The sequence below is a fragment of the Euleptes europaea genome, chromosome 21 (genome assembly GCF_029931775.1).
Source record: "Euleptes europaea isolate rEulEur1 chromosome 21, rEulEur1.hap1, whole genome shotgun sequence".
NCBI classification, from domain to species: Eukaryota; Metazoa; Chordata; class Lepidosauria; order Squamata; family Sphaerodactylidae; genus Euleptes; species Euleptes europaea.
The window spans coordinates 9,736,437-9,762,149 of NC_079332.1; the positions used below are offsets into that span (position 1 = coordinate 9,736,437).

Here is a 25,713-nt window from a genome sequence, read left to right on the forward strand (position 1 = left end):
TGAAGGACTGATGAAGAATTTATAATTAAGAATTTGAAACGGCCGTATCCTCACTGAGACTTGGGCTTCTTTGAAAAAACTACATGGCATTAACTTACTCCATCACATATGTATTTTACCATTGAGACCTTTTCTGAGACTTTCCTTGAAACTCTTTGTGATTGTGATATCATTGTACATATTTTCACCTTGTTTGTTGTATTTGAGTTGTCTTGTTATGTGTTTACTTGTATTTTTGAGTGTGTTAATACTTGTAGCTTATAGATAAACTTTTTGTACTTTGTTAATATATCTTGCTCCTGTACTGATTTTCCAATCTCTTGATATTAGTACAGTGGTGCCTTATGCTCTACCACCTGGAGGTTGGCCAGTAGTCTTCTGTGTTCTTGGATTTCATTTGTGGTGGTTTGCGTTAAACCACATGTCCAGCCCTGTGGCCTTATAATTGCTCGATGCCGAGAAATTTTAATAGCCAAGTAACACCATGGGCTAAATGCTTCTGCGCTTTTGGGGGTGCATCACTTAGCATCTCACCGTGAGCTGAAATGTTGGCAGTGAACAAGGATGTAACAATGCTGATCGGACAGCCTGTGAAAATAACCAGGGTGTGCCCATCTACTGTGAATTCACTGATAAATGATGTGTGTACTTTGTGTATGCGCTAAGTGTTCGTAACAAGTCACCATAATCCTGGCTGCGAAGAATGAATGAACAAGTAGTTATGCTCAAACAAACACAATAAATGCTGCAGAGAAATTAAGTTCGGCCAGGAGAGAGAGAGACTAGAAAAAGAAATATGCGCTGGGAGGGAGGACTTGGGACCAGGACGTGTGTCTAGCAGAACTTCAGTCAACTTTATCTCTGTGTGCCCTGGCTTTCTTTCAGGATCGGAGATGTAGCAAGATTTAGGACAGTACTGAGCATCCCAGCCCTGGTGTGCCTCTGTGGGATGCTAATTCTGAGTGGATTTCCCGGAGTTCAAGTGGTTTAAGTGTCAGCACCTGCTGTTCGGTTAGCAGCGGAATGCTGCCTCCTCCCTTTCCCCTGGGATCCTGTGCCAGCCCCTTCCTGAAGAAAGAAGCAGCGGCCAGAGGACTAAGGAGGGTTTCAGCAGTGCGTTGACGTTCCCGTATACATTCCAGGCGGTACCGTATCTACCAATTTTCAGCCTTGGAGGAGTACTTCAACTGACTAACTCTGAATTAGATGGTTGTGGTAAGCGATGGAATTCTTTCTGTCTGTCTGTTGTCTTAAAAGAAACCTTCCTTGTTTCTCCCCTTCTCGTCCTGTTGCAACGGTGTCTCTTCCATGCACCCACCTATGGTTTCAGGCCCCCTGCCTTCTCATCCATGATCTCTACAGAAAGTGCTTATATTTTGAAATTAAAATCATTCTGTGTCAAGCTTGTCTTGGAAAAACTGTTCCTTTACGCGACTGTCTTCCTTATTGCAGTCAGGAAAGGTGTGTGACTTTTGTAATGTGGGTCTAGACCAAGGGTCCACTACCTTTTCTGGTGCCCACCAGATGTTTTTAGGAAGTGAGTGGGGCCAGGAAGGGCTTTTGCCCAGCAAGGCTTCTGATTGACTATTGGAGATTGGCTGTGCAGTTTTATTTAATGTTGCTTTGGCAGCAATGCCGCTATAAATCATGTTGCTTTGTCCAGAACGCTGGTTGATTGTAATGTTGAATCCTTAGTGGGTGGTAGTGGATGAATAGCTCAGCGTCACTGGCCCTTCTTTCAGATAGACTTGACTTAGCGTGGGCTGATCCTGCTTCAAACTTGTACTCTCGGGGGTCGCTTGTTGTGTGACAGTCTTCTACGTGTTTGTAGCAAAAGTCGTGTTTGAAATAGTTTCCCACTGAGCTTGGAGCCAGCCCAGTGCTAAGCTAAATCATCTATGTTAAAATGTTGAAATTGAGGAGAAACTTGGGGGGGGGGGGAATCTGTTCCTTCAGAAGGCCTAGTGGTTTTGTGTGCCCCTCTTTGGGAAAGGGAGGAATTTTAATGTTTGCACAGGACACCCTTCTGTTCTTGAAGTTGCTCTTTTCCACTGTATTTTGAATGTATATTAATTGCATTAGCCACCTTTGGACATTTTGCCAATAAGGAAGTGGAAAGCCACATATCGGACTGACGGGGCGGGGGGGGGGAGAGAAAGTGATCTAAGGAAAGCTGATTAATGATTACTAATGTCAGCATAACTTTGTCACGGTTCCTGAAAGGGGTAGGGTCGAATTCCAAGGACAAAACAGTGAGTATATAAAAGATACATTGCATACATATATGGCCAGGATTTGAATCTGGTCCCTGCCGGAAAGGGAAGCCCAGGGAAAACCCGGGCTTCCATTACCATAGTAGAAAGGGGGGTGGGAATCGGGATTATAAAAGAGGCGTCTCTTTTTCTTTTTCTTTCTTTGTATGGGTCATGGAAACAGCATTCCAGCTGTTGACAGAAGTTGTGGCTCAGGTGTGTATGCAAATGATTTGGCCTGATGCATACTGTCCCTCCTTACCAGGGACGTGCCGTTTTTTCTGCTACCCGCCCACCTGCCCTCAGATGTGGTACAGCCAGGAATACAGATTTACCACCTGGATGAAAACTGTGCCATGATACAGCCTAACTTTTTGTGCTGAGGACAAACCCAATAGACTATGACACACTTTGCCATTTATGTCCGAAACTTTAACTAAGCAAAACAATATTGGCAACAGTTGGGTCATTCTCTTGACATCACTTTGGATTTCTTTTCATCTGCAATGGCTCAAATCCCTGCAAAGGTAAAGGTCCCCTGTGCAAGCACCAGGTCACTCCTGACCCATGGGGTGACGTCACATCCCGACGTTTCCTAGGCAGACTTTGTTTACGGGGTGGTTTGCCAGTGCCTTCCCCAGTCATCTTCCCTTTACCCCCAGCAAGCTGGGTCCTCATTTTACCGACCTCAGAAGGATGGAAGGTGGAGTCAACCTTGAGCCGGCTACCTGAGACCGACTTCAGTCTGTGTACCCAGCAGCTAAACAAGGCAGCATGTCTGGCGAAAAAGAGCGGTCTCCCGATCCCAACAAATTCAGGTTTCGTTACCTTCTTGTACATGCTACAATAACAGAAACCTTCTTCAAGTTGGTCTTGAGTTAAAATTATAGTTTGTTTGGACATTTCCCTTCCCCGTTCAAATAAACTCGTCAAGGTGGCGCTTGTAACTGATACAGCTCATTAAATTATAATCTGGCACCAGCAGCAAGCCTCGGTCTCCGTTTTACCTTTCCGGTTTAGAATGAATTCAGAAGCTGTTGCGCTGCAAAACAGTCTCCGTGTTTCGAGGCTGATGGCTCGAGCAATTTGACTGTGCTGAAGCAAACCTTTGCCATTTGTGATCCTTTGTCATTTATGATCCTGTGAGCCGGCGTGGTATGGCGCAGTGGTTAAGAGTGGTGGACTCTAATCTGGAGAACTGGGTTTGATTCCCCACTCCTCCACATGAGGACGCTAATCTGGTGAACCTGGTTGGTTTCCCCATTCCTCCACATGAAGCCAGTATGACCTTGGGCTAGTCACAGCTCTCTCAGCCCCACCTAACCTCACAGGGTGTCTGCTGTGGGGAGGGGAAGGGGATTGTAAGCCGGGTTGAGTCTCCCTTAAGTGGTAGAGAAAGTCAGCATATAAAAACCAGCTCTTCTTCTTCCTTCTAGCTGCAGTTGGGGGAGGGACAGTGTCAGTGAACGAATGAAGAGCAAGCTAGCCCGGAGAGAGTTTTGGTGCACGCACCACACCTTTTCCCCCCTGACACTCTTAGTGTTGGAGTCCAATTCGCTTTTGTTGACTTGTCAGCTAGGACGTATTAAATGGCTTACTGGGGATTTTGCTTCCAGCTATTTCCTGAAGACAAGATTGCAGATAAGTAGCTTGCGTTTCTCATGACGTGAAGAAATTTCTGATCAACCGTAATATGACCTTTGTGTCTAGGTGTTTATACTTGGGCGAAATATCTATAGACTTCCATAGGCTTTGTTTGCTCCATTCACTGAAGAAATGCCAAATGTTCAGAAACTCTATGGATACTGTGTATTTCCTTATGTTTTCAAAATAGGGTTGCCAGGTCTTCCCTGGCCACTGGGAGGGGATGGGGGGGCAGGGTTGCCAGATCCAGGTTGGGAAACCCCTGGAGATTTGGGCATGGAGCCTGGGGAAGACGACCTCTGTGGGGTACACGGCCATAGAGTCCATCCTCCAAACCATCCATATTCTCCAGGGGAATTCATCTCTGTGGTCTGGAGATGAGCTGGGGGATCCCCAGGTCCCACCTGGAGGCTGGCATCCCTAGCTAGAAAGTTACTCCCCGAGGGGCTATTTTTCTGTTCGGTGACAGTTATGAGGGCAGAAAAGCAGGATATAAATTTTGCAAAATAAAAAAAAATACATGCAGCATGATAGAGAGGTGCTCAGGAACATGGTTGTGGAATGGCAGTTTACCACATATTTCAGTAACCACGGGTATGTTAACAGGAAGAGTAATGGAGGGCTGGTGATAATAAAAAAAAGTCTTGGGTGGTTGTGGTCAGAAGTTAAACAGTAGGACTCTGAAAGCCCGTTTCTATGACTTTCGTTAAGAGGTGCTTCTACAGAAGAATCATCACACTCACTTTTTGAGTCTAATTTATTGATGTATCCCCATTGGATCTGTTGCAAGAAAGATTAATTATCCAATTTCTGCTTGAAGATAAAAACCCTGCTATTTCTTATGATTTGGGTTGCCAACTTCCAGGTAGCAGCTGGAGATCTCCTGCTATTACAACTGATCTCCAGCCGACAGAGATCAGTTCCCCTGGAGAAAAATGGCCACTTTGGCAGTGGGACTCTATGGCATTGAAGTCCCTCCCCTCTTCAAACCCTGCCCTCTTCAGGCTCCGGCCAAAAAACCTCCTGCCGGTGGCGAAGAAGGACCTGGCAACCCTGCTTATGATGTAGCTAAATTTTGCTGGAAGGCCATTATTAAAAGGAACGGTCAAAACAAAGGGTTATATTACTAGTGACATATCAGATGATGAGTGAAGGGTGAAGCCATGCACAATATATAATGTACAATGTTTATCTGGTGCTCTATTAAGTTGATAATGTATTTAATCAGTTTATGTTTGATTATTTTACTGTATTTTTATTTTCCCTTTTTATTGTTATTTTTACTAATGTTATATAGGTACTTGCACGGCTCTGTTATTTTATGCCGGCCAATGGCCGTAACAATAAATGTAATGGATCTGTTGCAAGGGAGTAACTTTTGGGATCCTGTGTTTCAACTTTGCTGTTATTACAGGTGACTGGACTTACTTATGCATTTGACTAGCCAGTAGTACTACGAATACAGCATATGATTAAGTTTAGGATCAAACTTAATTTGGGACTAAATCCAGTTGGGTTCAGAAGGAGGAGAAGAAGTAGTAGTAGTAGTGGTAGTGGTGGTTTTCATATGCCGACTTTCTTTACCACTTAAGGAAGACTCAAACTGGCTTACAGTCACCTTCCCTTCCCCTCCCCACAACAGACACCCTGTGAGGTAGGTGGGGCTGAGAGAGCTCTAAGAGAGCTGTAACTTGCCCAAGTTGGCTTCGTGTGTAGGAATGGGGAAACAAACCCAGTTCACCAGATTAGCCTCCGCCACTCATGTGGAGGAGAGGGGAGTCAAACCCGGTTCTCCAGATCAGACTCCACCTCTCCAAGCCACCACTCTTAACCACTACACCATGCTGGCTCTCAAGTGTGTGAACAAAAGTGTGTGAATCCATAGCAAATGCATTCCGTAAAGAATTCAGCCAAAACTTTTTATTGAATGCAATTTCTTTTTTAAAATAGGTTCGGGATGAAGACATCGCTAATGAAAAACTGATGTGCTCTGCCGGATGAATTTCCAAATATTTTCCTTGCAAAATGGCCTTTCACTATAACGATGCCTTTGAAAACCCCGACTACCATGACTCTGAAACGCTGGAGCTTGACAGAGTGTAAGTTTGAAATTTAGTGAAAAGGCTACCGGCAGTTGCTTTTGTTGACTAACCGGGAGAATAACTATTCAGGTCCATAAAGTGAATCTAGTGAATCGTTCTTGTTTTGATCCTACATTAATCAGCACGCCCCAAGGGTTTAAAGCAACGGTTGTTTCACTTTCTCTTCATATCCATTTAGAAGACCTCGCTGGAGCGCTTCTTTTCGTCGCAACCCTTACGATTCCTCTCCTTATGATCCCTGTGGTGACGACAGTGGAGAAGGGCAGAATTTGCCAGTGGAAATACCTATGGACGCTGTGCGGATTCAGTCTCCTGCCGAATACAGTCCAAGAGCTTTTGCATTTGAGGCAACGGATTCAAATCCATATGGCAATTCGCACAGTACGTTATTCCATCACGTGTATCTAAATTATAAGAATACAGATCGTTTTGAGGGTTCTATTGCAGAATGTTGAGTCCTCACGTTGTTATAAAAATCCTGAATATGTGTGTGATTTTTTATACTAAATTTATTCATTTATTTAATGTTCAGGGGTGTAGTGGTTAAGTTAGCCAGAGTGATGTAGTGGTTGAGAGCAGTGGTTTGGAGCGATGGACTCTGATCTGGAGAACCGGGTTTGATTCCCCACTCCTCCACATGAGCGGCGGAGGCTAATCTGGTGAACTGGATTGGTTTCCTCGCTCCTACACATGAAGCCAGCTGGGTGACCTTGGGTAGTCACTCTCTCTCAGCCTCACCCACCTCACAGGGTGTCTGTTGTGGGGAGGGGAAGGGAAGGTGATTGGAAGCCGGTTTGATTCTCCCTTAAGTGGCAGAGAAAGTGGGCATATAAAAATCAACTCTTCTTCTTCTTAATGCATTTATACCCTGCCTTTCTCCCCAATGGGGACTCAAAGCAGCTTACATCATTCTCCTCTCCTCCATTCGATCCTCACAACAACCCTGTGAAGTAGGTGGGGCTGAGTGACTGGCCCAAGGTAACCCAGCAAGCTTCCATAGCATTAATGGAAAAAGAAGAAGAAGATTTGGTTTTTATATGCCAATTTTCTCTACCTTTTTAAAGATGAATCAAACCAGCTTACAGTCTCCTTCCCCTTCTCTCCCCACAAGAGACACCCTGTGAGGTAGGTGGGGCTGAGAGATCATGACTTGCCCAAGGTCACCCAGCTGGCTTTGTGTGTAGGAGTGGGGAAACAAATCCAGTTCACCAGATCAGCCTCCGCCGCTCATGTGGAGGAGCGGGGAATCAAACCCGGTTCTCCAGATCAGAGTCCACCGCTCCAAACCACCGCTCTTAACCACTACACCACGCTGGCTTTTTTGTTGAAGGGGGGAATGAGCTATGGCGTGCTTTATATTGCTCTCAGGTGTGAGTGACTTTGCATGGGGCGGGTGGAAAGGCTGAGTTAATGAGGCAATCAGTTGTCTAGTGGACCACACGGGCACTCAGGACTACATTTATTATGGAATACAACCCATGTCATATACAGACATCTACAGCCTTGTTATTCTGTCAATAAACCTGCACTGTGTTGACTACAGCGAGAGCCATATAGTCTGTATTCTTCCTCCCCCTTACAGTTAATCCTTCATTTGACTATGAGCAAGAGTTTCCATACATGTTACCAACTTCCAGTGACACCTTTCACGATCAGTACGGGCATAGACCCGATACCCCAGATGGAGGTAAGATTATAAGGCAGGGGTGGGGAACCTTTTTTCCTCCAAGGGCCATTTAATCCCTCCATTGTCGCCACTTCCTCCCCCAGCCCTCTTGTAGTACAGAGGGAATACGTTTCTCCACGGCCTGGGTGGGAAAGGGTTAACACAGTTTCTTGGGCAGTCCTAGTAGCTCCATAGCTAACGACTCTTCTGCAAGGGGGGGGGGAGTTCCTTTTTTCGGCAAAACAAACTCACATCTGCCTTGAATAGAGGCTATTCCTGTCCGTGGGAGGGGGCGGATCGCCAGTCTTAGATCCTTCTGAGCTAGAGAACTGCCAGGACCCACGAAGGGCCAGACCAAATTATTTTGCGGGCCTTAAACGGCCCCCAGGCCTGATGTTCTCCATCCCTGTTATAAGGGATAAATGTCTTACAGCATTGTAGAACTTTGAGTTTTCGATAGAAAAATATTTGGGGAGAATGACATTAAGAATGTTATGTATCTGAATAAAAATCTCTTTCATAAATAGTATACAGTATATTCGAAGAAGTGTTCCTTAGACACCCTGAGGAAGTGGGCAAGAACGTTTTTGCTGGAATAAAATGTTGTTAGTTCCTTTAAGACTCTCTCTTTGACAATACACTTACAAAGCTTTTAGAGTCATAAAAGAGATGCTCTGTTTAATTCCTCAGTTAGCGTCATCCGGCAGCATGGCGGGCAAGAAGTAGATATGGCATTCCTGGCGCCTTCCAGTCTGCGTCATTTGGACCCAGGATACAATGAAGAGAAGCAAAAGCAAGGTGAGTGAGTGTTTCTTCTCCTTCCCCTTTCACTTTATGTACTGAAGAAATGTTGCTATCTCCCAAATGTTCTTTGACAAGGGGAACCTGGGCATGCATCTCCCAAACCCAGCATGGGGTAGTGGTGGGCTAGGATCTAGGCAGCCGGGGCTCAGATCCACAATCTGCCACCAGCGCATGAAGCTGTCTGATACGGAATCAGACCATCGAGGTCAGTGTTGTGACATTGCCAGTCCGAGCAGACATTTCACCCCAGTGCTGTTTAGCTGCATCTTTATCCCACCCATCCTCCAGGGATCCCAGGGAAGCCTGCTCGGTTCTCTCCCACCCTGCCCTCCAGTACAGCTCCTTGTCTTTGCCACATCTCTGAACTTTCCACCTCGGCTTTAGTTTTCTCAGTTGCATTCTGGCGTTGTTAGAGAACATGCCAGACACATTTTGGCCTGTTTGGCCTTCCCCGGTGGTCAATTGAAACCCATGTAAAACCTGCATACGTTTACAGAAATATATACACATACAAACAGTTTAAATCAAACCAGGCATGTATATAGGCTGTATAATATATTGCCAATTACTCAAACATCTGGTAAGATTGACTCTAGTTGTAATACTGGTTTATATATGTTTCCCATATACAATGTGTGCAGTTATCAACCTAGTAAAGCAAGGTTGATAACTGCACAATCTTACCAGATGTTTGAATAATTGGTAATATATTATACCACCTATATACATGCCTGGTTTGATTTAAACTGTTTGATGAAGGCCAAACAGGCCGAAACGCATCTGGCATGTGGTTATAGATCTCAACGTGACATCACATCCCGACGTTTACTAGGCAGACTATGTTTACGGGGTGGTTTGCCAGTGCCTTCCCCAGTCATCTTCCTTTACACCCAGCAAGTCGGATCCTCATTTTACCAACCTCGGAAGGATGGAAGGCTGAGTCCACCTTGAGCCGGCTACCTGAAACCAACTTCCGTTGGGATCGAACTCAGGTCGTGAGCAGAGCTTGGACTGCAGTACTGCAGCTTACCACTCTGCGCCACGGGGCTCTTAGGTTGGGTTTTATTCCCCTCTTGTTTTGTTCTGATGTTAGAGAACAGCAATACTATTCCATATTACTACTTCCACGTTTTTGTTTTTACGCAGAAGAAAAACTAATCCAAAGTCTCGCAAGCTTGTCCTCCTGGGAGACAATCAAAGCGATCCAGAAGATCCCAAAGGCAATGAAAGAAAAGAGGGAGCTCAGGTAAAAGAAGGCTCTTGGATATTTGTACGTGCTCTGGGCATGCCTAGGTTGGAAAGGTTGACGAAGAACATTTTAAAGTAAACTGAGCATTTTTTTTAAATGTAAGCGTGCATGTTCCTTTTTCAGAATTTAACCAACATTTGCTGACGTCCCTGTCAGCTGACTCTGCACAGAACAATTAGAAAAGACACACATCTTTAACATTCACTAATTCAATACAGAATAGTGGGTTGGATCCAACCAGGGGAATGAATGGGAAAGGTGAAACTCTCCTCCTACTAGGGTTGCTAGGTCCCTCTTTGCCACCAGCGGGAGGTTTTTGGGGCGGAGCCTGAGGAAGGTGGGGTTTGGGGAGGGACTTCAATGCCATAGATTCCAATGGCTAAAGAGGCCATTTCTCCAGGGGAACTGATCTCTATCAGCTGGAGATCAGTTGTAATAGCAGGAAATCTCCAGCTAGTACCTGGAGGTTGACTGACGATAGCATGGCTTAACAATGAAATATATTAAACACAGAGTATACAACAATGTGTGTAGCAAACTATCTTAAAGGTAAGTATGTACAAGGTAAGATACAAGATAGTTCCAAATAGTAATACAGTAACAATCAATCCAAGGTCAACGTCTTCAAACGAAGAATGAGTAGAAAGGGATACAATCTTTTTAAATCTTCCTCAGTCCCGTTTAATGTCAACATTAATGTGCCAACTTGATTTAAGTAACAGCTTTTACAGCTCTCCATACAATTCTCCTGTCGGGATGAAACAAGCAACCATATACAAAATTTTCATTTCATAAATTCCTGAGTCAGGATATTGATTTTCCAATATACATGGTTGCACAGACAATTTCAACAAGTTACTAGGTTCCTCAAAGGGATACAATCTATTGCCTAACCCTTGGAAATAGCACAGAGGTGTTTATTTTTAGTACCTGGAGGTTGGCAACCCTATCTCCTACCTTCTGCCCTTACACAAAAGATGCTCTCATCCCCTCTTGTGTGAGCATTGCCCTACAGAGACTTATTTAGGAAATGCACATTTGCTGTCAAAGCAAACATTGGGCACTATGTAAGCAGAGAATGCGATCGGATGCAAGCAAGGGAGACTTCCAGTCAATTCTGTGCACAACTATCCATTACTTTTCACCACCCAACAGGAATCATGTTCTTAGGGAGCAAACGAAGACACGCCACCGGGATGCTCAAATTAACTGCTGCGCCCAATGCTTCTACAGCATCGCTTTGGTAAGTGTAGCACGCGTGACTTCCATTGAGGAAGAAGCATTCCATGAGGATTTTCTAACATACCAGTTACAAGACAATGTAGTTGCCGCAGCACCCTCTCATTCAGAGTCAAGAAGTCTTCTTTCTTTACGGGGCATTATGAAGTCTGTGAAGTTGGTGGGGCTAAAAGGAAGTGTGCAGTTAATTACTATTGAGTTGCACAGAGGCTGGGTGGTAGAGTCTCATTGCCCTGAGGTACCCATGCTTAATTTTCCTGGCCATGAGAGAACAGGTTTTTGTAGCAGGGGTGTATGCGTGGCTTGTTGGTTACATGGTGTTATTAAGAAGAAGAGTTGAATTTTATATGCCGACTTTCTCTACCACTTAAGAATCAAACCTGCTGACAATCGCCTTCCCTTCCCCTCCCCACAACAGACACCCTGTGAGGTAGGTGGGGCTGAGAGAGCTGTGACCTGCCCAAGGTCACCCAGCTGGCTTCATGTATAGGAGTGAGGGAACCAACCCAGTTCACCAGATTAGCCTTCGCCGCGCATGTGGAGGAGTGGGGAATCAAACCCGGTTCTCCAGATTAGAGTCCACTGCTCCAAATCACCTTTCTTAACCACTACACCAAGCTGGCCTGGATTCCACGTTTCAGGAAAACGTCTCTCGGTTTATTGGGGTGGCGATGGAATGTGACTCTTGGTGCCTTCAGAAATTCATCAAAACCGTATTACAGGCGATGCTTGTAATCTGTGATACTGCCAGGGCGACATGCCTGCAGCAGCAAAGACAGAGTTGTAAACCGAAAGGAAATCCAGCTGGAAAAGGCAGTGGTAATCCTAGTAAAAGTTTCTTTGTGAACCTGTAAAATAATATAATAGGAAAGATAAGTAATTTGTTTATACACATAGGTTACTTTCTGAAAACACCGCATGGTAGTAAAATAAGCCCAGTCCCAATATTGGTTTGCCTGTCCAAGCATGTTTCATGCCAGCTTTCCGTTAAAGACCTCTGAAGCAGCTTAAAGTGAATCCGGCTTGTAAATTGTAGTATAAAACATAACAGCAACCTGTAAAATCGTAATCCAACAGTAAGTTAAAGAGGCTGGCAGTTAAAAGATTAAACTAGAAACCTGTGATGTAATATAAACCTGAACTGAATCTTTAAAAAAGGCAAACAAATCAGTATACCGTAATACCAGGCGGAGGCAGGCTAAACGTTAAAGCAACCAGAACCATAATCGGATGCTATGCTAACTAAAGAGGGTTCATGTTTTTGTCTCTTCCCCTCCCTCCCCTTCTAGTCCTTTCGGCACTTTAAAAACGGCTTGTCGGAATGCTTTCAGTTCTTCCAGCTTTGGCAGAAGACTCTCAAGGTCATTGGGGGCAAATTTGGGACCGGCGTCTGCTCTTACTTCATTTTCCTCACATGGCTCCTGATGTTCAATGTCTTCTCGTTCCTTGTGAACTTCAGCTTTATCACCGTCCCACAGCTCCTTGAAGCCACAGCAAATAACCTTTCCTTCACGGGGCTGGAGTTTTTAACTGGCGCCGTAAGTGTGCAGTTTTCTTTTCTTCTCTTTTTTAAAAGAGCATCTGATGTGGGTTTCCCGCCACCCATTAAATAATCTGAGTATTGTGCAGAGCTGTTCTTCTAACTTGGATCTAACACAGGGATGCCAACCTCCAAGTACTAGCTTTAGATCTCCTGTTATAACGGATCTCCGGCTGATAAAGATCGGTTCCCCTGGAGAAAATGGCTGCTTTGGCAATTGGACTCTATGGCATTGAAGTCCCTCCCCTCCTCAAACCCTGCCCTCCTTGGACTGCGCCCCCCAAACCTCCTGCCGGTGGCAAAGAGGGACCTAGCAACCCTAATCTAGAGGGAAGCTCCTTAAATAAGATGTTATAAGATAAAGAGTCCCCATCTCTGTCGTCCTTTTTACTCAGGGGCAAGCGGGAGAAGCCATTTGCAGGGGGGAAATGGGGGGGGGAAGGTGGGTGCTTAACTCTTCCTCCTCACCTGCCAGAAGCCAGAAAGAAATTGGTAAAGGGCAAAGACATTCCCCGATCTGGAATCTGAGCACTGAAGTCTCAGTCCGGTTTGTAGAGGCTGAGGGAGATGCGGGGGTCCCAAGCGCGTGTTTGTAATGCTCAAGCAGGGGGAAGGGACCCTTGCAAGGCAGAATTGGTGGGGAGGGGGGGAGGAAATTCACCTGTCTCCTACCCACCAGTCTCCCCTGCAAATGCCACTTCTCCCCTCTCAATAGATTTCCCTCCAAGGAGTTCTCTAATTTCTATATCCTATCTGTTATTTCAGGGCTATTTTACAGAAACGGTGCTCTATTATGGTTTCTATACCAACAGTACAATCTCAAAAAACAAGAACGGCTCTCCGTATGACATGCAGCTGGCCTATATTTTCACAATAGGCATCTATTTCATCCTCTGCTTCCTGAGCTTGCTATACAGGTATATTTGCTTTATATGCCTCTTTTGTTTAAAAGTGAATTTCTTTTAATTACTTAGGGGGGAACGTATTAATCTTTAGAATATTATTTATTAGTAAAACAGTTCTGGATCCCTTGTTTTGGAAGCCGGGGTTTGTTTGCTGCTAAGGGCAGGAAGGAAATATTTCCTGTCAGAATCTCTGGGTGGCAAGTTGAGAACATTAAGCAAAAATGCATGCAGTGAAGCTTAGGCTGTGGGGTCAAGGACAGAAGGTTTCGGGATGCATTTTGAGCAGCGAAGTAGCAGAGTGTATGTGCTTAATCCTTCCAGCATGGTGAAGTGGTTAAGAGCGGTGGTTTGGAGCGGTGGAGTCCAATCTGGAGAACCGGGTTTGATTCCCCACTTCCTCCACATGAGCGGCGGAGGCTAATCTGGCGAACTGGATTTGTTTCCCCGCTCCTCCACACTAAGCCAGCTGGGTGACCTTGGGCTAGTCACAGCTCTCTCAGCCCCACCTCCCTCACAGGGTGTCTGTTGTGGGGAGAAGAAGGGAAGGTGATTGCAAGCCGGTTTGAATCTCCCTTAAGTGGTAGAGAAAGTCGGCATATAAAAACCAACTCTTCTTCTTCCCCCACAAGCCATTTTCTGCTGCAAATAGTCTCCCCGCTGCTTTTCTCATGCAAGATTCCAGATGGACAGCTGTAAGTGGAGAACCACATCTGGAAAAGCACCTGGGGGTGGGAGCAGTTTGGGTCAGAATAACAGGTGGAAGGGTTAAAGCATACACACATGTGTATGCTGTTTCTCTGCTCAAAATCTGTTTTTCATTTTTAAAAAGAGAGAAATTTCATAAATGGGCCACAGTTTCCGTTCACACTTCCACACTGCATGCTGGGAAGTTCCCCATCATTTGTAAGAAAGGGCTGCTTTGATCTTTTAATTTTCTCTTTCCCCTTTCATAGTGTTTGAGTTTTCAGTAGTCTTTCCCTTACGTGTTCCATTTTCACATTAGCATGGCAAAGTCCTTCCGCAGCAACTTCGTTAATCCTTCCATGTACTCTGGGAATGCGGCCAAACTTCTGTGCGTCTGGGACTTCAGTGTAACCAACGAGAAAGCCGTGAAGCTGAAACAGAGAAACCTCAGCACTCAGATGAAGGTATGGAATGAAAAGTATATTTAAAAAAGAAACCGGCTTTCTAAATAACCACCGCTCTCTTGTATGAGAGCCGCTTTGCACATGGGCCCTTGGGAGGGAGAATGAAGACTGTCGGGGCTTCAGGTGTTTTGTCTGAAGTTGCTTGTGCGAAGTGAAGCCTGGATTGTTAGAACTATACCAGCACGGTGTAGTGGTTAAGAGCGGTGGTTTGGAGCGGTGGACTCCAATCTGGAGAACCGGGTTTGATCCCCCACTCCTCCACGTGAGCAGTGGAGGCTAATCTGGTAAACCATGTTGCTTTCCCCACTCCTGCACATGAAGCCAGCTGGGTGATCTTGGGCTAGTCACAGCTCTCAGCCCCACCCACCTCACAGGGTGTCTGTTGTGGGGAGGGGAAGGGAAGATGATTGTAAGCCGGTTTGATTCTTCCTTAAGTGGTAGAGAAAGTCGGTATATAAAAACCAACTCTTCTTCTCCTTCTATATGCCGGGCCTGCTCTGTAACATCATGGCTGTTCTTTAATCTGAGGGATGAGGAGTTTTTGAAATAACACCGTTGAGGAGCTGACAAGAGGCTGTTTGATTCCAGGAAATGCTCTCTGAAGTGAATACCGAAGTGCTGAAGCTTTCTGCCGGTCAGAGACTTGCTCAGCTTTCTATTCATCTTGCTGCGTGGCTTGTCTCCTTGGGTACTGCGGTGGCTTCCTGTGCTGGCATTTACTTCTTCTCCACAGATAACTTAAAAGTAAGGATCTGGCAACCCTACTCCCTGCATCCACTGCCAGCGGCTGCGGGGGGCGGGGGGGCGGGGACCTGGCAACCAACTTGGAAGGCTTGAAGAGGGAAGTGGACATGTTCGTGGAGGAGAGGGCTGTTCATGGCTACTAGTCAAAATAGATACTAGTCATGATGCATCCCTATTCTCTCCAGGATCAGAGGAGCATGCCTGATATATTAGGTGCTGTGGAACACAGGCAGGAGAATGCTGCTGCAGTCGTCTTGCTTGTGGGCTTCCTGGAGGCACCTGGTTGGCCCCTGTGTGTACAGACTGCTGGTCTTTATAGGCCTCGGTCTGATCCAGCAGGGCCTTTCTTATGTTCTTATGACCCTAGTTTAAAGACATGGTTCTGCCATCAGCTAGTGTGGTGGTAGAAACTGCCGTCAAGTCGCAGCCAACTTATGGCAAAGCCCGTAGGGTTTTCAAGGCCAGAGACAAACAGAGGTGGTTTGCCAGTGCCTTCCTCTGCATGGCAACCCTGACATTCCTTGGCGGTCTCCCATCCGAATACTAACCAGGGCCGACCCTGCTTAGCTTCCAAGATCTGACAAGATCAGGTTAGCCTGGGCTATCTGGTATACTTACCATCTACACCCGTCGCTTCTCATTCTTTGTCAGGCCTGATGCTATAACGGGAGCAAGTTCTGTTAAATCTCAGCTGCCCGGCATCACAGGTTTTGTTTCTCTAATGAATCTGTCAGTATCTTAAATTACTGTGAAGGAACAAAAAGGGAAATCACCGCAGGTTGTTTTTTGGTCCCTCCCCGCCTTTTCTTCTCTGTAGCTGTTTCTGAAAGAAGATCAAACCAAGTTGGAAAGCGAAGCTGTCACGCTGGTCCTGCCGGTTGTCGTTGGTCTGCTCAATCACATGGTGCCTTTCTTCTATTCCTTTTTTGGCTTTGTCGAGAAATTCACCTATCCGAAGCACCAAATCTACACATCCATTGGCAGGTATGCATTCCCCCTCCCCCCTGTTGCTAAAAGGTAGCAAGTGGAAGGTTCATCAATAGGCTTGAGAGGAAGATTGAGAGGAAGAACTCCCTCTGTCCTTTGTTTTGGACATACTCTGCGTTAGACCCCTTCCTAAACTGTTTATAAATCAATCCATAGTGGGAGCCAGCGTGGTGTGGTGGTTAAGAGCGGTGGTTTGGAGCGGTGGACTCTGATCTGGAGAAACGGGTTTGATTCCCCACTTCCTCCACAGGAGCACCGGAGGCTAATCTCGTGAACTGGGTTGGTTCCCCCACTCCTACACATGAAGCCAGCTGGGTGACCTTGGGCTAGTTACACTCTCTCAGCCCCACCTACCTCACAGGGTGTCTGTTGTGGGGAGGGGAAGGGAAGGCGATTGTAAGCCGGTTTGATTCTTCCTTAAGTGGTAGAGAAAGTCGGCATATAAAAACCAACTCTTCTTCTTCTTTAAGTGTTTTTCTTCCCTTATAGCAATTCATTTTATTTGATACTTCTCGCAATAAAGACAAGCCATTCCCCTCACACCCGGCATTGAAAATGAAGACTACCACATCCACATCACCTGTTCACTAAGCAAAGGGAATGCTACTTTATCAAGAAGGGTTGCATGTAGCTCAGAGCACTCTTGGTTCTACCGTTGCCTGTTTTTGGCATGCCGTTTTTACGAGTTTAGAATAGAGATTTTTTTTTGTCAGTCTTTGGGTTTTCCCTTTACTTAATCCTGATAGCTGTTAATTGCTTTGCAGGAATATTATCCTGAAAATATCAATAATTGGGATCCTCTGCTACTACTGGCTTAACATTGTGGCTGCATCAGAGGAACAGGTAAGATTCCGATCTCGTTCCTATACCGCTGTGCACCTGAATTAGAGGTTCTAATGAATTTCTCGGAGCCATATTTCAACTTGAAAATCCCCGGGTTTTGATGTTCCTTCTCCCTTGTGGAAATTGAATCCAGGAGTCATAGTTTCCACACCGTGTTCCGTTGTGGCCAACTTTCTTCCTGTTAAATTTAGGCGCCGTTTTAAATCTGTGTGTATCGGTTGTGTAACAATGTTAAAATGGCATAAAAGAAGTCATTGCTTCAGGAGCACAAAACCATGAAGGCAATTCGGATGAAGAGACTCACAACAACCATATACGAGGACAAATTAATTAAAAGAGTTTTCATACATCCCTAGTCTTAATAGAAAATATTTTGAAGTGTAAGGATGTGTCACTGGCCACCAAGACTAGATTAATTCATGCCATCGTATTCCCTATTACTATGTATGGGTGTGAAAGCTGGACAGTGAAGAAAGCTGATAGGAAGAAAATAGATTCCTTTGAAATGTGGTGTTGGAGGAGAGGGTTAAGGATTCCGTGGACTGCCAAAAAAACAAATCAGTGGGTTATAGATCAAATCAAGCCTGAACTGACCCTAGAAGCTAAAATGACTAAACTGAGGCTATCATATTTTGGTCACGTCGTGAGATGACAAGAGTCACTGGAAAAGACAGTCATGCTAGGAAAAGTTGAGGGCAGCAGGAAAAGAGGAAGACCCAACAAGAGATGGATTGACTCAATAAAGGAAGCCACAGCCTTCAGTTTGCAAGATCTGAGCAAGGCTGTCAAAGATAGGACGTTTTGGAGGACTTTCATTCATAGGGTCGCCATGAGTCGGAAGCGACTTGACAGCACAACACACACACACAGTCTTTATATACCATTGAAAAGTCTCTACCAATGATTTCCCCCCCCCCTGCAGTCAGTTCTGACAAACAGCAGACAAAGTGGTAAACCTGATTATACCGCTTTGTGTGTGTGGGTGTGGGCCGTCAGGTGACAGCTGACTTATGCCTACCCCATTGGGTTTTCAAAGCAAGAGACGTTCGGAGGTGGTTTGCCAGTGCCTGCCTCCGCGTGGGCTGAGAGAGCTCGGAGAGAACCATGACCGGCCCAAGGTCAGCCAGCAGGCTTCATGTGGAGGAGTGGAAAACCGAACCCGGTTCTCCAGATTAGAGTCCCCCGTTCTTGACTACCACACCACTTTACCCATGTAATGAAATATTGCTCCAAACAAAACCAATCACTTAACATAAAAAAACTAGGTGTTGGGAAAGAGATTCTAGGCTATCCTCCCTGAGATGCTAATTTTCTACATACCACTATGATGTTTTGAGCATTTCTTCTTGCAGTCTGAAGCAGTATGAAGTCCAAAACACCAAGGAGACCACCTGCTCTGGTATTTTTTGAGATGCTCCATCAGGGCCTGCAAAAAAGGATCTACCAGGTTGGGGTGACCCTTCTAACATGTGACCCCTCCTGTTGATCTCAATTTCCCCAGGAATTCCTCAGTTTGCCACAAGGTCAACTGGAGGAGTCATATGGCTTATGCAGGAGCCGCAGGGTGCTTCCACACATGCCGAATGATACACTTTCAAACCACTTTCAGTGAACTTGCAGCTAGATTTTATTGTGGCCATTTATGCAGGGTCAATTTTGAAGCTAGCTCAAAGCTCTTTTTTTTAAAATGCGACCCAAGCAAAAGGAGAAACTCCACACACCCCCACTCGCCTGCTCCTTTGTTCCTTCCATTAGCCAACCGCCGTTTGCATAGCTAACGCGCGGCTGTCGTTTTGCACGGTTCCTTCAGGGGATTCTTCGGCGTGGGGGCAGAGCAAAGACAAAACGTCGCGTTAAAGGGGCTCTTAAGTAATGCGAAGCAGGTATACGCCTGCTTCGCAGTCACTTCCTGAACAACCGTTCACCGTGAAAAGCGGGGCAATTCAGCCTGGAACGCGCTGCTAATAAATGCCCTGCGTGAAACAGCAAAATCCACTTTCAAATGATTGTTAAAGTGCATTATTCGGCATGTGTGAAAGCGCCCGCAGACTTCCCCCGAGATACACACAGGTCTCTACTTTTCATCAACGCTTTGCTTTCCGAAACTCCCCCCATGCAGGCTGTGGGTCTACAGGCTGTGTATGTTCTGACTTTTCATGCCCCTGCCCTTTTTTTTTTTTTTTTAAACTAGTGCTGGGAAACCCTGGTTGGCCGAGATATATACAAGCTGATTGTGGCCGAATTCATCTGTTGCTTACTGGGGTCCTTCTTTGGCGAATTTGTACGAAGGTATGTGAATGATTCAAATGACACTCTGATGGTATTACAAAGGGAGAATTCTTCATCTCCCAGTCCCCTGATTTCTGTGTGTTTAATCTAGTAACCATATTTTGGAGATCTGTTATTGGGACATTGATGTGCCCCTCCCCCCCACCATTGGGGGAGTTAGCAGGCAGGTTTTCAGGGATCCCTTTTTCTGAGCAATTTTGCGATTATAAATCAGGCAATTTTGATACTGTTTGGCATTGTAAAAAGTATGATCTCGCCAGAGATAAATCGATCGTAAAAAGTATTGATTGTAAAAAGTATGATCTCAGCAGAGATAAATGGATTACAGCAGACATTCAGAAGTGGGGACCTGCTCTAAAGCAAGAGATAAGAGCAAAGTTATTGGCTGATACTGATCCAAATGTAACCCTCGCTGTGGCAAAATGTTTATCTATGGCTTTTAATGATACTTCCTTCTAACTGTATATTCTGGATTTGGTGTTTCTGTATGTTTGATTATATTTGTATTACCGAGCTTATTGAATTTGTTTTGCTCGTGACCCATTGGTCTGCGAGCATAAAGAACAGAAATAAAGCAATAAACGAAATAAATAAAGGATGTGTCCCCCACACCACCACCACTTAAAGGCTACTCCTGGGAAGGGGAAGTGTGATCAGGGTGAGCCACTAGACAAGGTGGAAGTGTGGACTATTTCACCCCACCGTATCATTAAAATATATGACAGTGTGTAAATGAAGTGTGCTGGCAGATCAAAATGTTCGTGATTAAAATTATTTTTTTGGTATTTTCCCAGGATCATTGGCACAAAATGTTGCAAACGACTTGGCGTGCCAGAGTTTGACATTGCTCGAAATGTTTTGGATTTGATCTACGCCCAGACATTGGCATGGCAAGTGACAAACCTTTACCTTCAGAAGAACTTAGTGATAACTGCTCGAGAAATTTTCTGAAATATGCGGCTTATGAGAGGTAGGGTATAGCTGTCCTTCAGCAGGTTATCCAGATACAAACAATACCTTTCTAATTTGTTCCTGTTCTTTTCAAGTTCAACGATAGGCAGTCTAACCTGGAACTGATCACTAGGTCTTGATGCTCCGTCAGAAAGGCATGCGGTGGAAACTACCTAGAAACAAAGATTTCTGCAGCATCCCTCTCTCAGAGAAACAAGTAGGGTAGCCAGTTCCCTCTTCACCACTGGGGGGAGGTTTTTGGGGCGGAGCCTGAGGAGGGTGGGGCTGGGGAGGGGCTTCAATGCCATAGAGCCCAATGGCCAAAGCGGCCATTTTCTCCAGGGTACTGATCTCTATCGTCTGGAGTTCAGTTGTAACAGCAGGAGATCTCCAGCTAGTACCTGGAGGTTGGCAACCCTACAGACAAGCTGTTGACCCAGACTTACTTGGGGCCGCGTTTGTGGCTTGGAGTGGGATGGGGGAGAGGCAGTGTGGGACCTTGGGGGTGAGGCCGCAGTGGGGTTGTGGGTTGGCTGGGCGGCCCCCTCCTTGGCACCAGCCGGAAGGGGCGGGGGCTACATGGACCCGAGACAAGGGCTGTTCACTTTGACCCACTCTTCCCCTATTAAGGCTTTGCTTTTGCTTTGCACTTAAATCAGAGAATGGCAAAAAAGGAGAGAGAGAGCCACTTGTCCTGAAAGCTGAAAGGGTAGCTTGCTCTGGCAGAATGGCACGACAGTAAAAATGTAGAAAGGGGATTAATTACCAACAAGCAAGGCAGGAGATCTTCTGCTTACACTGCCATGTTGTGCAACCCCCCCCCCCCAACCCAAAATTTTGATTTACTCCTCGTTTTCTTTTCTGCAGGATTGGCATCTTCTTTTCACCTCTGATTCCAGCCATTCAGATAATATCATTTTTCGTGATATTTTATGTGAAAAAGGTACCTTGCTTTTCATGTAACCTCTAAGAACCACTAGCAGCTATTTTTACTCTTAGCTAGAATATATTATGCCCTGGCTTGGATAGCCCCAGGCTAGCCTGATCTCATTAGATCTCAGAAGCTAAGCAGGGTCGACCCTGGCTAGTATTTGGATGGGAGACCCCCCGCCCAAGGGATACCAGGGTCGCTATGCAGAGCAAGCCATACGCAAAGTAAGGCATGGGGAGGGGCTGTGGCTCAGTGGTAGAGCATCTGCTTGGTATGCAGAAGGTCCCAGGTTCAATCCCTGGCATCTCCAGTTAAAGGGACTAGGCAAGTAGGTGATGTGAAAGACCGCCGCCTGAGACCCTGGAGAGCCAGATACTTGGAATTCCTACCGGCTGCATTCCGGTGTCCACTGTAAATGTGTGAATTGATGGAACACAACTGGATTTCAAACTAGGGTTTGTTAGTCACTGTTGTCCCTAACTCTGGTTTTTCCCCAGCTGAATTTACAGACCACAGTTGGTGGGGGCATGTTGTCCCTGGTAGCCATTTGACTACATAAGCGGCAGTACAGGGAGGGTGACTTCCTTGGCTGGGGAGGTGGAACACATAAGCAGACAAATCAGTGTTTATGCACAGACCAGGATTTGTTGCTGTCACTAACCTGACCTTGTTGCACAAAGCTTGGTTCAGGGTGGTGTTCTAATGTAGCCTTGGTTATCTCAGTTCAAGATACTCAAGGAGAGGGGTCGTGCCTCAGTGGTAGAGCATCTTCTTGGCATGCAGAAGGTCCCAGGTTCAGTCCCTGGCATCTCCAGTTAAAGGGACTAGGCAAGTAGGTGATGGGAAAGACCTCTGCCTGAGACCCTGGAGAGCCACTGCCGGTCTGAGTAGACAATACTGACTTTGATGGACCAAGGGTCTGGTTCAGTATCAGGCAGCTTCATGTATTCCCCTTCGTAAGTTGTACTGTAATTCAGGCTAGCTTGATCTTGTCAGATTTGAGAAGCTAAGCGGGGTCGGCCCTTGCAAGTATTTGGATGGGAGACCTCCAAGGAACACCAGGGTCATGACGCGGAGGCAGGCAACGGCAAACCACCTCTGAACATCTCCTGCCTTGAAACCCCCACCCAGGGTCGCCATAAGTCAGCTGTGACCAGACAGAATTTTGAAACACGCTGAGACTCTGTAGCCTGCACTCGCAGTAACAGCCTTTCAAGAACATCTGCAGATATTTTGCTGCTTGTGGGGTAAATAAAGACAAAAGGAAGGGCGTGACAGTTCCCCGTCACTGCATTACTGACATGAACTCTTGGGCATGCTGGCTAAAGTGAATACCTTGCCCGCTGAGGTCAAGTGAACGGGACTTTCTGAACCAGCCATGCACATCGCGAGATTCTAGTGTTCTCCATCCATTCTTCCGGCAGGTCAGTCTGATGATGAACTGCCAGCCGCCCCGCAAAGCCTGGAGAGCCGCTCAGATGAACACCCTCTTCATTTTCCTGCTGTTTTTCCCGTCCTTTACCGGTGTCCTCTCTGTCATAGCCGTCGTCGTCTGGAGGTAACTGTTGGCAGAATCATGAACGCAGCCAAGGTGTACCACTACCTGATTAAAGTGTAGATAAAGGTTTACTAAGGAACTAACATAATTGATAGTAAAGAGTAGAGGGAGTGTGTCCCAACTACATCGCTAGCTGAGAAAGAGACTAAGTTTGGAACTTCTGAGAAGAAGCAGGATACTGCCGTAAGAGTAGCAATCTGGAGACAGACAAGGAGGGATACTGAACAGGAGAGAAGGCCTTACCTCACTGTCCTATCTAACTGCCCTCTTGCTGCCCCTCAGCATGGTGTAGTGGTTAAGAGCAGCAAACTCTAATCTGGAGAACCAGGTTTGTTTCCCCACTTCTCCATATGAAGCCTGCTGAGTGGACCTTAGAATCATAGAGTTGGAAGGGACCGCCAAGGTCATCTAGTCCAACCCCCTGCACAATGCAGGAATTTAACAACTACCTTGGTTCAGAATTCTCTCCGAACTCTCTCAGCCTCACAAGGTGCCTGTGGTGGGAGGGGTGGAAGGGAAGGCGATTGTAAGCCGCTTTGAGACTCCTCTCGGTAGAGAAAAGCACCAACTCTTCTTCTTTGTTCCAATATTAACAGGGGCCTTTCATGTTCTGGCAAGGCACTTCAGCCAGGAAAACCACCTCCCACTGAGTTTTGCAAAATATTCTCCTGTCCCATAGAACTAGCGTTTTGGGGAATCAGTGACCAGCAGTGAGAGAGGGTGCGTGTGTGTGGGGGAATCCATTCCACTGACAAAAGCGCTTTTTGCTAATGGTAAATACAGTTATGATCCAACCATCTGCATTTAAGCTTGAAGAGGCATTACCGCACGGTAATACATTCTTGCCCATTTCTCTGACTTGCCAGAGACAGTTGCTTATTACAATCCTGTATTAAAATCTCTGCCAATGTTGATGAAAATATTTATGCCTAGGACTTCAGGTATGAGAATCATGGGAACTATTAACGCTGGAGCCCTGTGTTCAAGAGATACAGACGTCTTTCCGAATATCCTTTTTTGCTTATTTTCTCAGAATGAAGCCTTCCGAAACGTGTGGTCCGTTCCGAGGCCTGGAGACCGTCTTTGCAGCGGTTTCTGGCTGGATAGCTATCCTGGCCACTTACCCCAACTCGCTATGGGTCGTGTGGATTTATCACAATTTGCTCGAAAGTGTGCATTTCTTCTTCATCCTTTCCGTCATTGTGTTGTGAGTGTCTCTTGTGCAGTTGTTCCTTCAAGAGGGGCATTTGAAAGTGGGCCCAACTTGTATAGAAGGGAGCAAAATTTCTGTGATAGATTATGTAATCCCCACTCCTCATGGCAACCCAGTAGGGTTTCAAGGCAAGTGACTAACAGAGGTGGTTTGCCATTGCCTGCCTCTGCGTAACAACCTTGGTATTCCTTGGTGGTCTCCCATCCAAGTACTAGCCAGGGCCGACCCTGCTTAGCTTCTGAGATCTGACGAGATCAGGCTAGCCTGGGCTAGGAGACTTAACATACCATTCTATGTTTTTAAATAGAGGGCGTAGACATAGCTGCTGGCAAACAGAATCCTTCTCCAAGTTTACCCCTCCTTTCAGCTAACACACTGGCCATTTATGCTTGGTCATTAGCAGCGCGTTCCAGGCTGAAGTGCCCTGCATAGTTTTTTGAGTTTTTCACGCTGAAGTCATTCAAGAAGTGACTGCGAAGCTGGAGCATACCTGCTTCACATTTCTTAAGAGCCCCTTTAACGCAAACTTTTGTGTTTGCTCCGCCCCCACCTCGAAGAATCCCGCCCCCACCTCGAAAGCATGCAAAACTCACAGCCATGTGTTAGCTATGCAAATGGAGGTTGCTAATGGAATGAAGGAAGGAGCAGGCAAGTGGGGGGGCCTGGAATTTCTCCTTTTGCATCGGGGACTGTGAAAGGTCGTATTTTAAAAAAAGAGCTTTGAGCTAGCATCAAAATTGACCCTGCATAAATGGCCACTCTTTCTCTCTCTGACCAATGTGATTGTTAAACATCCATTTCTGCTGCCTGTCTGTCTCCCCACCCCCACCCCTGAAGGTTTAACCCCCTTCTCTGAGCTCTGACAGCTATTATGTTCACAAACGTAGGACTCTAGGTATCAGGAGCTGAGCTCCGAACCATGAGTTCCCACTGATGGAACACTGGTGACTGCCTTTGACTTTTGATCCGCAGTACAATTAAGGGCAGAATGATCAGCCAACATGTAGAAGATGTTAAGGCCTGTTAAATATTCAGGGAAAGAGGCTGCATATTGAAACAAACCCCTATAAAAGTGGAGCAGCAGCATCCCTCTTTCAAATCCTCTGCGTGACTAGTATGGAAATTAATCCCCCCCCAAACATCTATTTTTTAAAAAAATAAATACTGTAAGAATGTACGTTAAGATCCCGTTTTTTAATTGAGCGGATCACAACGGGTAGCTGTGTCGGTCTGTCTGTAGCAGTAGAAAAGAGCAAGAGTCCAGTAGCACCTCAAAGACTAACAAAATTTCTGGCAGGGTGTGAGCTTTCGTGAGCCATGGTTCCCTTCTTCAGATTCATTGATTAGTTAGTACACAATGAGCTGATTGGGATGTCTTTGTTCTGTTCTAGAATTATCACGTACCTTTACTGGCAGATAATAGATGGACGGAAAATCATGGTCAAACTGCTACAAGAGCAGATCATTAATGTAAGTGTGTTGTCTGGTGGATAGTTTGCGCTGCAGTACAGTATACTTTTGTTTCTGTACGAAGGGAAGGGAACGAAACGATGGCCTCCCAGTGAAAGGATGTTTTGCCCTCCTCTGCACAACATGGCAGGGAGGATTCCAGTTGCAGGGAGCCAGCGTGGCGCTGTGGTTTGGAACT

The 25,713-nt window shown here is 45.9% G+C and overlaps 1 protein-coding gene and 1 non-coding gene across 2 annotated transcripts in view; both read left to right on the forward strand.

Annotated features, from left to right (window-relative positions):
- The first annotated feature begins 5,921 nt into the window (after positions 1-5,921).
- Positions 5,922-25,713, forward strand: part of TMC5 (transmembrane channel like 5) — a 32,537-nt gene continuing 12,745 nt past the window's right edge. Inside the window, exons 1-18 of the mRNA XM_056866602.1 lie at positions 5,922-5,995; positions 6,177-6,379; positions 7,581-7,685; positions 8,355-8,462; positions 9,615-9,714; positions 10,873-10,960; positions 12,246-12,494; positions 13,262-13,413; positions 14,405-14,549; positions 15,138-15,293; positions 16,111-16,277; positions 17,045-17,123; positions 19,315-19,412; positions 20,207-20,302; positions 21,231-21,306; positions 22,719-22,852; positions 23,886-24,059; positions 25,457-25,535. Coding sequence (XP_056722580.1) covers positions 5,922-5,995; positions 6,177-6,379; positions 7,581-7,685; positions 8,355-8,462; positions 9,615-9,714; positions 10,873-10,960; positions 12,246-12,494; positions 13,262-13,413; positions 14,405-14,549; positions 15,138-15,293; positions 16,111-16,277; positions 17,045-17,123; positions 19,315-19,412; positions 20,207-20,302; positions 21,231-21,306; positions 22,719-22,852; positions 23,886-24,059; positions 25,457-25,535 — 2,283 coding nt within the window. The remainder of the gene's footprint in view (positions 5,996-6,176; positions 6,380-7,580; positions 7,686-8,354; positions 8,463-9,614; positions 9,715-10,872; positions 10,961-12,245; positions 12,495-13,261; positions 13,414-14,404; positions 14,550-15,137; positions 15,294-16,110; positions 16,278-17,044; positions 17,124-19,314; positions 19,413-20,206; positions 20,303-21,230; positions 21,307-22,718; positions 22,853-23,885; positions 24,060-25,456; positions 25,536-25,713) is intronic.
- Positions 21,533-21,604, forward strand: TRNAT-GGU (transfer RNA threonine (anticodon GGU)). The gene has a single exon. It is a non-coding gene; the product is annotated as a tRNA-Thr (tRNA).